General features: G+C 38.1%; 2 protein-coding genes across 2 annotated transcripts in view; both read left to right on the top strand.

The window, feature by feature from the left end:
• Positions 1 to 703: 703 nt before the first annotated feature.
• On the top strand, positions 704 to 9,859 carry rom1b (retinal outer segment membrane protein 1b). The gene is made up of 6 exons (XM_008420427.2): positions 704 to 1,188; positions 1,297 to 1,467; positions 4,656 to 4,898; positions 5,456 to 5,643; positions 6,116 to 6,362; positions 9,073 to 9,859. The coding sequence occupies exons 2-6, from the start codon at positions 1,318 to 1,320 to the stop codon at positions 9,328 to 9,330; spliced, it is 1,086 nt and encodes a 361-aa protein (XP_008418649.1). The 5' UTR covers positions 704 to 1,188; positions 1,297 to 1,317; the 3' UTR covers positions 9,331 to 9,859.
• A 3,164-nt stretch (positions 9,860 to 13,023) lies between these two features.
• The window catches only part of ccdc88b (coiled-coil domain containing 88B), a 58,684-nt gene continuing 57,019 nt past the window's right edge, over positions 13,024 to 14,688 (top strand). The window contains exon 1 of the mRNA XM_008420428.2: positions 13,024 to 13,223. Coding sequence (XP_008418650.1) covers positions 13,164 to 13,223 — 60 coding nt within the window. The 5' untranslated portion in view covers positions 13,024 to 13,163. The remainder of the gene's footprint in view (positions 13,224 to 14,688) is intronic.

Below are 14,688 nucleotides of genomic sequence, written 5' to 3'. Positions count from 1 at the left end.
CTTATTATTTTTGTGTGATAATCATCAACTTTATTTCTTCTTTCAAAATAAAAACCAGAGTTGAGTATTTGCAGGCGACAATTTTTCGGTTTTTATTTGCAACATACATTTGTATAAATAAAGATGTGTGTTGCTCTTGGCATGAAATACCAAATAAAACACTGGGGTGTGAATACTTTTACCAGAGAGTCATTTTACAAACAATGTGGACTTGTTTTTAATTTTTTTTATTAGAAAAGTTTATTCTAAGTCTAATTATTACCAACTAGGAATCAGAGAATTGAGAAATTCAGATCATTTTCACTCAAAACTGCACATCAGGCTGGAAATCAACTTGTTTTTATGTGAAACAATAATCAGATTGAGATCTGTTTTGTCACTTAGTTGAAGAAATTACTCAGGCTGAGGCTTTTGACAGCATATTAAAACATGAAGGTGAATAAATTTCGCTTTATTAAGACTAACAGACAAAATCCCTGTAATCTTCAAACAATAACAAAGCATTTCCTGTTTCTTCGACCTCCATATTGATCAACTTGAAAGGTTTCAGGTAAGGCCTACTGTAGGTACACACCAACAGACCCTCCCATTGTGATGTGTCCATCAGAACAAGTTTGCTGATCAAACACTGGCCTGCTTTCCTATTGGCCCCTAGGCTTAATAGGATCCTGGAGACTCCGATGGGGGATTACGGTTCCAAACTCTCCACTTAGCCCAGTCTTTTTCACCTCCAAACATGGCTGCAGCGGTTTAGGGGGGCGCCGCACCTGCACAGACCCAGCAGGGTGCCATCAAAAGACAACATCACATCACAAGGAAGAAATTGGTGGTTTCAGCTTGAAGGAAGGGGAGGAAGACGGCCTTGTGAAAAAAATCTTTAGAAAAACCCTGTAAACTCTGGAAACGGATTATTATCTCTTTCATCCTCATTTCGTTTTCATCTTTTTTCCTCTTTAACTTTCCTGCTGTGGTCTCCACACCGATTTGGATTACAAGGAATCTTTTCGGCACAATTTCTCCAACCGAGTGAAAGAATTTGGATTATCCTCTGAGGTCGACTGCGTCCTTCACCATCTCAAGGATCTACCTGCTTATCCGCTCCACCTGGAACAACTTAGATGAGCTCAACCTGCTTATAACTCACCAAGCAAAAGGCCTGCACCAACAACTGATCATTCCAGCTGCAAAGTTCGTACGACGCTGAAACCACTTTCTCTCCTTCTTTTGAGCTCTGTCAGCTTTTTGTCACATCTGGATAGACTCCTTATCTCATGTTTCTCCCTTGTCTTTGCGCAGATTGTTGCATGGTAGTAAGCCATGGCGCTGCTGAAGATGAAGTTCAGCCAGCAGAGGCGGGTGCGTCTGGCCCAGGGCCTCTGGCTGCTCTCCTGGCTGGCAGTGATGTGTGGGGCCTTCATCTTTTGTCTGGGGGTTTATCTCAAGATCGAGCTGCTTCGTAGAGACGAGGTAGAGCGACTCTTACACTCACACAGATGATGAAGCACGCACTAGACGCCCAAGTGGTACTGAAGTTTAAAAACAACAAATCTGTCTATTTAGAGTCAGACAAATATGCGATTGTTTGCTCAGACATTTGCTTCGGAGAGCAGCAGTTTACCGAGCCCGCTCCGCTGTCGCTTATCTGTCCTTTAAATGTAAACTTTGCTTAATCCTTCAACAACAAAACAGACAAAATACAAGTGTCAACATGTGCACTCATGCATATAAAGTCATGTTGGGTACAGCATGCTGAGAAGCTTCTTTTAAACCTCAGCATTTCTCTTCCAGAATCATTACCGTGCAGTGTGTATTGATTGCTGAGGTGGCCAGCAGGTGAAGGTTACAGCCTCTGGAAGAGTTGTGTATTTGTTCACGCCATCCAGTCACCGCACGCGATTGGCCACTATTGGATTTTAGAAAGATGGAATCATTGAAATCCAGACGACTACACAGGAAAGCTGCAAAGCATGAGCAAATGCCTTAGTATATCGATTGATCTCCACAAGGATAATCCAATAGATAAAACCTCAGTGTGACTGGGGTGATGAAGCGTTTGAAAAATGGTATCAGGAAGGAATTACAAAAAATATTCTCTACCTGCTTAGAGTAGAGAAAAACATCATTAATAGTTTTTTTTTTTGTTTTGCATTCTGCTCCACTTTATTGTTAAAAAGACCGATAATTACAAATGTAACCAACACAATGGGTGTTAATTGTCATAAATTACAGGTGGTCAGAAAATAGCAGAGCTAGCTTTGACAGAATAAATTTAACAAACAACAAAAAAGCAAGAAAAGTTGTTTCAACAGCCACCACAGTATATAATGTGGTTTTGTTTGTGTCATAAATCATTGGTAAAAATGTAAGCAGCATCATAGGATGTGTAATTGAGAAGTGACACAAATTTAGGTTTATATCCAGCTTTAGCTAGTTAATCAGTAGTGCTAATGCTAATGCTAAGCTTATGCAAAACTTCCTAGTAAACCATTTAAATGCCACCTTTACTGATATTTCACTAACATTTTATGCCTTATCAGGAACAAAATCTTATTTTTATGTTTTTTTAAAGCTTGTCAACAAACCTGCTGATGATCAAAATAATTATAATAATCTGAGGCTCGAAAATATTTAAGTTTTATCATTACCATCCATCCATCCATCCATCCATCCATCCATCCATCCATCCATCCATCCATCCATGGATGGATGGTAATGATAAAACTTAATAATTTGTTAGAATTTGATAAATTCATTTTTATATCTCTTTGTTGGTAAACATGAGCTTTTCTCTAAAATATTGTCTACATTCAACCGATTTTTTTAATGTTACCTTTATTTAAGCAGGAAAGTCCCATTGTCCCATTTCCTCAAGGTAGTCCTGGCCAAGAGGCAGCAAAGGTTTAATGAAACATTGCATTAAATTAAAATGTTTGCAAATTGTTTGACTAATTTTGGTTAAGCCAGAGGTGCTGAACTCCAGTGAGCTGCATGTTTTAGACGTGTCCCTTCTCTAACTCAGCACGTTCAAATGGCTGATTCAGCTCCTCAACATGTCACCTAGCTCAGCAGATGGCTGCTAATTAGACACAAATTTAATTCAGGTATGTTAAATCAATAATATCTAAGCAATATTTAAGACACGCAGCACACCGTCTCCTGAGGACTGACCTTGAGTAACCCTGGGTGAAGTGGTTAAAATCTAATGGTTTGTTTAATTAGAGTAGGTTTTTAAAAAAAAACTCAGCAAAATATGATCCAAAACTGATGATTGATAGACAATCAATCAATCAATCAATCAATCAATCAATCAATCAATCAATCAATCAATCAATCAATCAATCAATCAATCAATCAATCAATCAATCAATCAATCAATCAATCAATCAATCAATCAATCAATCAATCAATCAATCAATCAATCAATCAATCAATCAATCAATCAAGGGATTATTTACCTAATGAATATGATGGTGTTTGAAGTACTGAGGAAACAATTGCATTATCAAATTCAGATAAGTGTGTTAAATCAAAGATCAGCCAATCAATTAATCAATCATATTTGTGCACAAAGAAGTTTACAAACAAATACTTGACCACAGTGCTGTACAGCAAGTAAAACATGACAAAAATAAAAATTTAAATAAAGGTAAAAACCTATGCAAAAAAAACAACAAAAAAACAAGATACCATTAGAATATCTCACTTTGTCTTAAAGACCAAGAATCAAAGATTTAAAAAAAAGATATTGATTAAACCTGTCTTTTGTGGAGGCAAACTATTCCACGGTGTCAGGGCTGCCTCTGCAAAGCTCTTTCATTTCTGGATTTACAATAAACTTCAGCTGCTGTTAGAAGCATTTGATCTACTGACCTGAGAGAAAAAGTTGGAACATAAGCATGCAATATTTCAGAAAAGTCTTAAGAGACTTAAAAACAAAAAAGAGAATGTTAAATTCAACCCTTTTGCACAGTCTTGCAGATCACAAATAAAGAAAAGAAGAAAAAAGTTAAACTACAATCAAAATATATTTTCATCAACTATTTTAAAAGTTCAGTAATAACAGCAATAAAACCTCCCCCTAAAATAATTCAAAATAATAATGGTAATATTTACAGGCTAGGCCCAGTAGGAATCTAAAATATATATTTAACTTAATTATATAATGAAAAATTTAATTTCTTAGAAAATGCTAAGAATGCTAAGGCTGCACGTTAGCAAACATGCTACCACTAGCATGTTGCTATTAATAGCAAATAATTTATTTCACTCAAAAGTTAGCTATTTTGCTCCCTTTAGCTAATATACCATTATTAGTTTTAATGCTAACATTAGCTAACATTGACATCCACATCATATGAGATGCTAACTTTAAGTATTTGCCTTACTTCTGCTAACATGCCAACATTAGCATGCTATGAAAAAGTAGCAGCTTTCTCTGATGGTTACGGATAGTTTGTTATAATTCAAATAAAAAATTGTTTTTGTAATAGCAACATAACATACAGTATTATAAATCCACTTAAAGTTAAAAGTCTAACAAATGTACCGATATGATGAACTTTGTATACAAGCACATCTATCAGATAAGAAAGGGAAAAGGGAGAGGAAATGACAAAGTGACAGCTGCATTCTTTGACTCTTCTCTCGTTCTTGAGGTGATGGAGAACACAGAGATCCATGTAGTACCAAACCTCCTAATGATGGTCGGCTTGGCCTCCATTGGAGCCAACTGGGTTGCCAGTCGGGTGTGCCAGGACTCCCTGGATGCCAGCCGCTTCCCCCGCTGGAAGGTCCTCTTGCTGGGCTGGTTTGCTGTGGCCATGCTGCTGTGCTGCCTGCTCCTTGCTGTGGTCGTCCTCAGTTATGCCCTGCAGGGGAGTCTGGAAGAGTCACTGAAGGTGAAAGTCACTAAAAAAGAGTATTGATCCCGACAGATCAAGAGGGTGAAATACAGTGTGACAGTGTGACCTTAATAGGTTAAAAGGGTTAGCCGATCTGAATACAAGATGAAGATGGAATAGCTTAAGAGAACTATGCTAACAGGGGTGAAAAAACTGACAAGAAAATGTGTGAAAAATCTGTATTTATGAATGAAAACACCTAAAAATTGTTGGAAAAGAAACATGAAAGATTCAATGCTGCATCTATTGTAATGCAAAGAAAATATTTCTTCACATTTTTAAAACCTGTTACATTTAAAGATAAAAAAGCAAAGCAAGATTTTGTTTATAGCACAAAGTACATCAGTGTTTGATCTTTGTGGCTCACTATCTGTCATGTTTTAGATGTGTTTCCACTTAAGCATCCTTCCTCTGTCTGAAGCCTGTTCATCATCCAGTCATCCAAGTTTTAGTAAAACAACTAAAACATGCAAGTTAGAGAGGGTCCTGGTACTAGAACTACTGCATTATTTAATTCTCTAAAACATTTTGCAAACGGTATTCTTTGTTGTTAGGTGGGTCTGAGGAACGGCATCCGGTTCTACAAGGATACGGACGTCCCTGGCCGCTGCTTCCAAAAGGAGACCATTGATCGTCTGCAGATGGAGTTTCGCTGCTGTGGAAACAACAACTTCAAGGACTGGTTCGAGGTCCAGTGGGTCAGCAACCGATACCTGGATTTCACTTCCCAGGAAGTCAAGGAGTGAGTAAACAACAACAACAAATACACAAGTATGACATGAGACGAAGAGAAATGAGATCAAAAGCAGAGCACTAAAATGATTTGGTGTGTAAGAGAGAGAATTGGGCCACATAAGTGACAGATGAGCGGACTTCACATCCAAAAAGGTCAAACTATATGTTAGAGAGAGAAAGAGAGGAAGCATGATGTGCAGAGGAGATAAGAAGATGGTTTAAAAATAGACTTGGCCTTTAGTTTTGAAAAGAGAGACAGAGAGGTTGAAGCATGAGAGGATTGGTTGGTCAAAGATTAAATAAGTGAAATGCAATGAGTAAACAGAGGTTTTGACACGGTGCCACTTGTATTGATGTGCTCTTCACTTCTCACTAAGCCGAATCCCAGGCCCTTAACATTTTTAAAAGGTTTTGTTCCTCCTATCTCCTTTCACTTTTAACCTTTATGCTTCTTCATCGTTTTCATCTATTACCTGCAGTCGTATACGGAGTAACGTGGATGGCCGCTACCTGTTAGATGGCGTTCCTTTCAGCTGCTGCAACCCTGCCTCCCCTCGGCCTTGCCTGCAGAACCAGCTGACAGATAGCAGGTCTCACTACAACTATGAATACCAATCAGAGGAGCTCAACCTGTACAGCCGCGGCTGCAGGCAGGCTTTAACCGACTACTACATGGGTTTGATGAACTCAACCGGACCTGGTGTGCTGTCAATCATCCTAATTCAGGTGGGCAACGGTGTAAAAATGTAGCTAGGAAGTAAATCAGTGACACTAAATAGTTTATTAGCAGCTTGTGCATTTATCTCCCAATTGAAGTAGTCAATGTTGCACAGAGATATAAAGAAAAACAGTCATGGTCCAACCACATGTTCAAAAAAATGCAAAAAGTTTTATTTTTGAAGGCACAGAGTGAGCTTGGCTACAACTGTATTACAGAAAATGGTAAAGGCATGTTAGCAAATCTAATTTTCTGCAATGCTAACATGTCCAAGTAAAGGACAAGAGGTTATTTGTGAGAAAAACTTTTCAGACTGGCTATGGTTAATTGTGTCTAGGCTAAAATCTGGCAATCTAATCCAAGTTTGTGTCAATGTTGAACACTGTTGGGTGCAGTGGCGGAACAAGTCAGCGTCGGGCCTGGTGGTGGGGCTAAAGCCCGGGCCCTTTCAAGTACCTTTTTCTTTGGGGGGAAGGAGAGAAGGAACGTATTTTTTAGTGTATTTTACCCACAAAAAATATGGAGAAAATATCGGCAAAACCATGAGTGAAGCAATGACTGGGCAAGCCTACTATATAATTTACTGGGGGAACAACTCTTTATTATTCTACATACACCTTACTCAACAGGAGAGAACCCACTTTCTTCGGATGTAATCAGAAGCCAAAACTAATTGAAACTCTTACTCCTAATGCCTAATGTTGGATAGTAGCCAATAACAAGAAAATGTGTGAAAAATAAGTTTTTCACACCTGGCATTGGACAAATGTCAGGTGTGAAATGTCAGGTGTACTGTCCACCTGACATTAGACAGTAACTAATGTAGCCAATGTTGGGTGGCCATTGGCCAATGTCAGGTTGTTATTGGCCAATGTCAGGTGGACAGAAGCCAATATCAGGTGGACAGTAGTCAATGTCAGGTGGACAGTAGTCAATGTCAGGTGTACTGTCCACCTGACATTAGACAGTAACTAATGTCAGGTGGACAGTAGTTAATGTCAGGTGGACAGCAGCCAATGTCAGGTGGACAGTAGCCAATGTCACGTGGACAGTAGTCAATGTCAGGTGGACAGTAATTAATGTCAGGTCGTTATTGACCAATGTACTGTGGTTTGTAACCAGTGTCAGTGTAATCTATGGTGACTTATGTCAAGTGGTAATCAACCATGGTCCTCATGGCTACTCATGGCAGGAGCCTAATCCTACATAAAACATCCCTGGGTCTCTAAATCCGGAAGAAATAAAAACAACCCCACAGTCCTTAGTGACAGCATTACAAAAAAACCCAGAATCTTATTTACCTTTTTGTCTTCTGACTCACTGCCTCCCATGACAACTAAAACAAAGAAAAAAACATCACAGACACACCAGCTACCCTGGTTCCATCAAACATGCATTGTCATCTCTTTGTAAAGTCCCGGTATTGATGTCACATTCTATTCTCGAGCCCTAGAGGCTGAAACAGGAAGTCGATGCACAACCACACACTGCCCACAGCTGATCACACAATCCATACTTCTAAATGCAGAACCTGAGTGCTGCAGGTTTTTTTCTTCTTCTTCACACTGGGACAGATGGCTGCCGTGTTATAGAGGCATCAAGTCCTGCACAAGTTGTTTTTCTGGCTTTGCATCATGTTGCCTGCAGCTGACTGAAAAAAGAGGAAAAGGAAGCGTGATATAAAATGTGATGAGCAACATTGTGTGTGAGTGTTGTTGTTTTTAGTACAACTGGAACCATGACAAGCAAATAGACACATTATAAAAGTATTCACACCTCCTTTGCAATTTCAGCAAATTTTATTGTGTTTTGTTGGGTTTTATGTGATTGAGCAGTACAACGAAGAGTCCAATTGTAAATAATGGAGCTTTGACAAATAAAAATCTGAATTTATGTTCAACCCAATTTACTCTGATACTCCTAAATAAAATCCAGTGCAATGGGCATCTATTCAGTAAATAAAGGCTATATGTGTTTGATTTCACCTCACTATAAATTACAAAGGCCTAAGAAGCTTATCTGGAAACATTAGAGAGCAAAGAGTATATCGCAGACCAAACTACACACAAGACAGGTCATGGCTAAACATGTGAAGAAGTGTCAGCATCATGCTGTGGTAATGATTTCCTGCAGCAGGAATGAGGAAACTGGTTATGAAGATACATGGAGCTAGATACTCACAATTCTGGAAGAAAACATGATACGCACAAAAAGCTTTAAGCTTGAGGCGGAGGTTTATCTTTGAATACAATAATGAGACGAACATGCAGACAAAATTACAATTAAACATATATTCAGGTGTTTTCAATATAAAAAGTCTAAATTCAACAAAAACAAAACATTGGCAAGTCTGACAAATTGTTGCTCATTGCAGTCCTTCCAGTCTGACTGAGCTTAAACTGTTATGCAAAATGGTCAAACATTTTAGTCTCTTGATGTACAAATATGGTAGAGATTTACTCCAAAACACTGTCAGCTGTAATTTGCAACAAGAAGAATTTCAGCATTTATACATTAAGTCACGAAGGATGAAAACAACACATCCAAAAGATTGTCATTGGTAAAAATTTTGAAAACGACGTTATCTTTTCCTTGTACTTTAGAGCTATGCTCTACTTTGTGATGATCTGTGGATTGAAGTGTGTAGTTGTAATTTGATGATGTGAATAAGGTCAAGGGTTATGCAAACCAACTGACTTTATTCTTCTTTCTCTTCAGCTGTCTGTGCTCCTGAGCATGCGTTACCTGCAGACGGCCGTGGAGGGAGCAATGGCTCTGGAGTCTCCAGAGGGTGAAAGTGAGGGTTACATCCTGGAGAAAGACGTGAAGGCAACCTACGCTGACGTCAAAGCCAAGGCTCTCGACCTCCTAAAGTTTGCCCAAGTCGATCCGACTTCCGAAGCCGCAGGGGCTGAAGAGGGGGAGAAAGCAGCTGAAGCCACGGAGAAGGCCGCCACGCCACCTCCAGCCAGCTAGAACAAGGAAAACAAAAAAGATATAAAAACGAGCTGAGGAGGATGGGAGGCAGAGTGGGTGTCTGTGTTTCATTTATTTATTTTCATTTTTGGTTGTGTGACTTGGATGGAAGCAGGTTGGGTTTTGAGACCGGTAGGCTTGATTTGTGCTCCATCTGAGAAGCAGCCACAGCTCCCTTGAACATGACCAGAACAGGGCAACACAAAGGAAAATTAAATCTTCTCTGTGCAGGACTCCACGAACCATCAGAGAATCCGCTCACGAGGTTGTGTAGTACCTTTTGTTTTTTTTCTTTTTTCTAGAAGACATACAAAATTTACTCAGGTGTAGCATAAACAGAGAAAAAACATATCTGACATGTTTTGAGTCAAATTTGGGAAAGTTAAACTCAGGAAGCTAAGTTTTATCCCATGTGCACTGTATTATTCATCTCTCCGCTGTAGAGTTTGTACTGAACTGCAATGAAATGCTTAGGCACTTGTTAAACTGGCACATGAATATTAAATTAAAGGTAGAAGTTTTTAACTGCTTTGTAGTGTCTGCTTCCTTTTGTGCATGTAAAACAATCGAGGTGTTGTGGGTTATCTCAGGGCAGCAAGCAGGGGCGGATTAAGAGTGTGTGATTATGCTGTATGTGTGAGTGTGATGGCCTACATGAAGCTGTCATCGCATCTATTCTGGCAGCCCTGAAACAATCTCATAATCCCAGCGCGGTTAATCCCAGAACTGCTGCATAAGCGGTAACCAACAAGCCCCTCCAGCAGCACGCAAGAACGCTCACCTTCACACAGAGGCAGCTGGAGCACACCGATGAAATGTGCTGGTATGAAACAAGAAATGGGCGTTTTCATCTGCAAGGAACAGATCACAGTGATTTGTCCTATAGATATAGGTTTATCCAATGTGTGCACAATCTTCTGAAATAAAATTTCCATCACAGAATAAGTTCAATGAATGTTTTCTTTTGGTTCCTGAAAAGCACGTGAATGTCGCTGTATGTACCTGCAAAAGGCAAGGTTCTTTAACGAGGAAGCACAAATGGAAATGGAGGCTAATTAAAAGTCAGGGTAAATAATTGATTTTAATGTCAAATATAAAAATATAATACTTACTTCCTAATAAAGTAAAGAGTAGAAGTTATTTACAGGGGTCCAATAATAACTACAAATACAAGCAAATATGTGAAATATTGTGAAATAATTATTTTTATGACAGTAAAGTTCATTTTTAAAAGTCAGCATGATCTGGTAATGATTAAATATGTTGAGTATTAAAGTTTAAATGGTTTCAAGAGTTATATTTTGCTTGAAACAAGAGGACTAGAAAAATCATTGTTGTAGTTCACAGGTCAAACTGACTCATTTCAGAAATATGCAATTGAGTCAATTCAATACAGAACAATAGAATCATAGATTAAATTGTTGCCTTTCATTTGATGCATAACAATAAATATATTAATGCAATTAATTTTAGTTTACAATTCCTGATAAAGTTATTCTATCAATCCCTCCTTCTAAGCAAGCATGTGGCAACAGTGGAAAGTAATGACTTTCCTTTCACAGAAAAAAAGAAATTCAGGCTCAGTATGTGCAGGTATATAACAAACAAATGTTGACATGTGACAAGGAGATAAATTAATGAATCTTATTTTGATATGAGACACTGTCCCTGTTAACAATGAATCAAGTACAACACAGAATGCATTCTGTCATTATGTTATTGAAGGGTCAAAGAAAAGAATGGCCATTGAGATTCTCGATGTGAGAATGAAGGAAAAATACATTCCCTGCTTTGTTGAGAATGAAGGAAAAATACATACCCTGCTTTGTTTATCCACCAGGCCTCCCTGCTTGGGGAATTTCCCAGCAGCTTCATATAAAGAACAAAAAAGATGCAGTTTATTTCACATCTCCGGCACAGCAGCTGTGTGACCCTGGACGGTTCAAAATGAGTTCAGGAAGAGAAAACCAACCTCTCAGAAATATCTTTTCATATGTGTTTAACGTAATAAGCCATGATCTGTCATAACACGTGACAGAACAGATATGCTTTACATGCGTGAGAAAACCAGCGTACACCATGAATCAACTGCTCTGTCAGTATCTTTCTCTAGAAGAGGAACATTGATAAACACAGATAAGTGCTGAGCTAATAGTGCAATATTTTTAACAAACTGATGAAATTTTCTTTCGGAGTAGTCAAACAGCATAACTTGAAAGGTTGATCAGAAATTGTCTTGCAAGATAAGATTATTTGTTTGCACTGTCAAATGTCAGCTCAAAATCAAGAGCATTAAGAAGCAAAAAGTGTTTCTTACTATCAAAGTCTGCATTTACGTTAGCACTTGGAGTGCCTTCATGCATGGTAAAAATCTGAAAATGGGTTTGAAAATTAAAGGCCTGGTTGGTGATACAAAACTACAAACAAAAAGTTTTTTAAATTTACAATTTGAATAATTAAAACTAAGAAATGAGTGAAGTACACTCTTTATTTTCAGAGGATGGAGCCCATCTGACTCCACAAACTCATTAAAGCTGATGCTATCATAAGAAATACCTTGAAAAGGTTTGAGGCAGTCCATTTCCTCTCCTTTGTGACATCATGCAGAGATAGGGAGTTATTTCTCCAGCAGACTCTAACAGCTGTGCTGAGATATGAAGGATCTAATAGTGACTCTTGTACACTAATTCCACTGCCCTAAACAGTTTATTACAGAAATATTTACAGCTGAAACCAGATATTTAAATATTTATTGCATGAAAAGATGCATAACTTTGTTTTTGTTTCTTAACAATCTAACATTTGATCAGACTAAAGCACTCTTGCTTTGGGTCATTTAAATTTAATTAAATAACTTCTGATGACAAAATAATAAACAGAAGATTTTTTTTATTATTTGAAAGTAACTTCTTTCATCAGTATTTGAGAAAATTTATCTAATACTAGTCAAATATCTATCTATCTATCTATCTATCTATCTATCTATCTATCTATCTATCTATCTATCTATCTATCTATCTATCTATCTATCTATCTATCTATCTATNATCTATCTATCTATCTATCTATCTATCTATCTATCTATCTATCTATCTATCTATCTATCTATCTATCTATCTATCTATCTATCTATCTATCTATCATCTATCTATCTATCTTTTCATTCGTCTAACTAAAGAGAGAGAGGAGAAAACAGAAGCATGGAGAAGGAACATTCCCCTGAATGGTTTCGTTACGGAAATAATGATGCAAGTCATTTATCTGGAACAAGAAAGAATGCAATTCCATTCCCAACCAGCAGAGGTCAGGGTTACACAGTGCTTGATTTACATCCACACGTATTATTGCGGTAAAAAAAACAAACAAACAAAAAAACACCCCTCTGAACTTTGAGGCGACGAATCACGTTGTTTTCAGCAACACTAAATCAATAAACAATAGGAGTACTAAACAGCATCATTTCAAAGGTGAAATATCCCTTTAAAGCAGTTTACAATGATTTTCAGATAATTAATCGACATTTTATTTGTTGCCACATTTATGTCATGTCCTTTAAAATCCTGAGATATCTGCTTGAGTGAGATGACGTGTGTGTCGTGTGCTGGAAAAAAAAAAACGCAACATGTGTGTTTTGAGAAATTCCGGTGCGGTTTAGAAACCAACTGACACAGTCATAGAGGAAGAAAGGCGAGGTGGAGGGAGGGCAGGGCCGCAGATATGTCAAGCTGCTTCACGCAGCTCAGCATGGATCCTCGCTCTTTGATTCATCACAAACAGAAAAGTTGATGATACTTTGTAATTACTTCTCCATTTGAGTCCTCGTTAACACAACAATGGAGTCCGGAATTAAGGAGATAATAGAGGAATTCATGGGGAGTGCGCTGGCGCAGTGGGTATGTCATTTATCATTTGTCACCTTGAATGAGAGAACATTTCGACAAATAGAGGAATACAAGACGATAATGTAGGAAACGGTCGGCGCAAACAGTTTTCTACAGTTTGTGTTTAATCCTAATAATGCTCTATCTTACATTTAAACAAATTCAGAATCTTCTTGATCAGTTTATTTTACTTGCAAATACATATAAAAAGTCTAATTCAAATAAATGGCAAAGTCTCGTTGTTAGCTTCTTGATAATGTGCGCAGAGAAGCAAACGCTACTTCTCCTTTTGGCTGTTTCCTTTGCCATTTAATGACCAGCGTTTTTTTTTTTACCTCTCAGTCTTAACACTTCCGTGTCCTGTAGGGCTGTTTTGAAAATGACACCATTCACTGTGCTTTACAAAATTGTGTCACTTTACTACCACAAACTAGGCTTCCATATGTAAAAATGTGTTACTGTCCAGTTACTCTACTGTAATACCCCTAAATCAATCCAGTGCTGCCAGTTTCCTTTGGTAAACAGAGCTCACCTGTTTGATATTTTATCTTAGTGTAAATCCAGCTGTTCTGCGAAGGCCTCGATGGTTTGTTGGAGAACATGAGAGAACACAGCAGAAAAATCAGAGGTGAAGTTGTGGAGAGGGGCCACATATGGAGCTCATTAATCAGATGAGCTGTGGTGGTTTTCTTCAGCAGAAAGAGGGAAAATTGGGATTAAAATTCAGATCCTGGAAGTAAATCTGTTGGAGGCAGCAAAAGACTTGAGACTGAGGTGGAGGTTCCTCTTCCAGCAGGAAAACAACCATAAACATGGATAAATTAAATGGTATAGAAGAATAATAATAATGCCTTAACACATCTAAATCAAATGGTTTAGCTACCTCCTCCTGATGGTAACTCACTCATTTGATTCAAGTTTGCTGAACTTTATTGCTACTTCAGACATCACTGGCTAAGATCAAATCATTTCCACATGTTAGAAAGTTAAAGTCTGGATCTAAATCCACTTGAGAATCTGTGGAAAGAGCTGAAAAATTACGTCCAACGTTCGTCCAACCTGACAGACTCAGCATCGAAGAATCGGCGGACATTTTTATCTCTACACATTCCAAAACATTGCCTGTAACTTTCCGATGTAAACAACAAACATTAAGCCGACAAAATGTAGAGATCTATTGGAAGCCTTTGAATATTCAGTGTTTTGTCTCTGAAATAACGAGGATTTGTTTCATTTATAAAACTGGATTTATTTAACAGGAAATCAGCTACTGTGAACTTCAACCTTCTGGTCTGTGTGCAGTGTTTATGGTGACCTATTATACTTTTGGGTTCCCTCTTGTTTGTTGCACTTCACCAATGGAAAACTCATAAATTCCAGCTTTATGTTTATTTCCTCAGTGTCTTTCAGAGGGTAACATAATCTCTGACTTCAACCTGATTTTCATATGTTCTTGGACATCCAAACAGCTGGAGGC

Source organism: Poecilia reticulata, linkage group LG10 (assembly GCF_000633615.1).
Source record: "Poecilia reticulata strain Guanapo linkage group LG10, Guppy_female_1.0+MT, whole genome shotgun sequence".
Taxonomy (NCBI): domain Eukaryota; kingdom Metazoa; phylum Chordata; class Actinopteri; order Cyprinodontiformes; family Poeciliidae; genus Poecilia; species Poecilia reticulata.
Note: the sequence above shows the minus strand (reverse complement) of the source record. Positions and strands in the feature narration are given on the sequence as shown.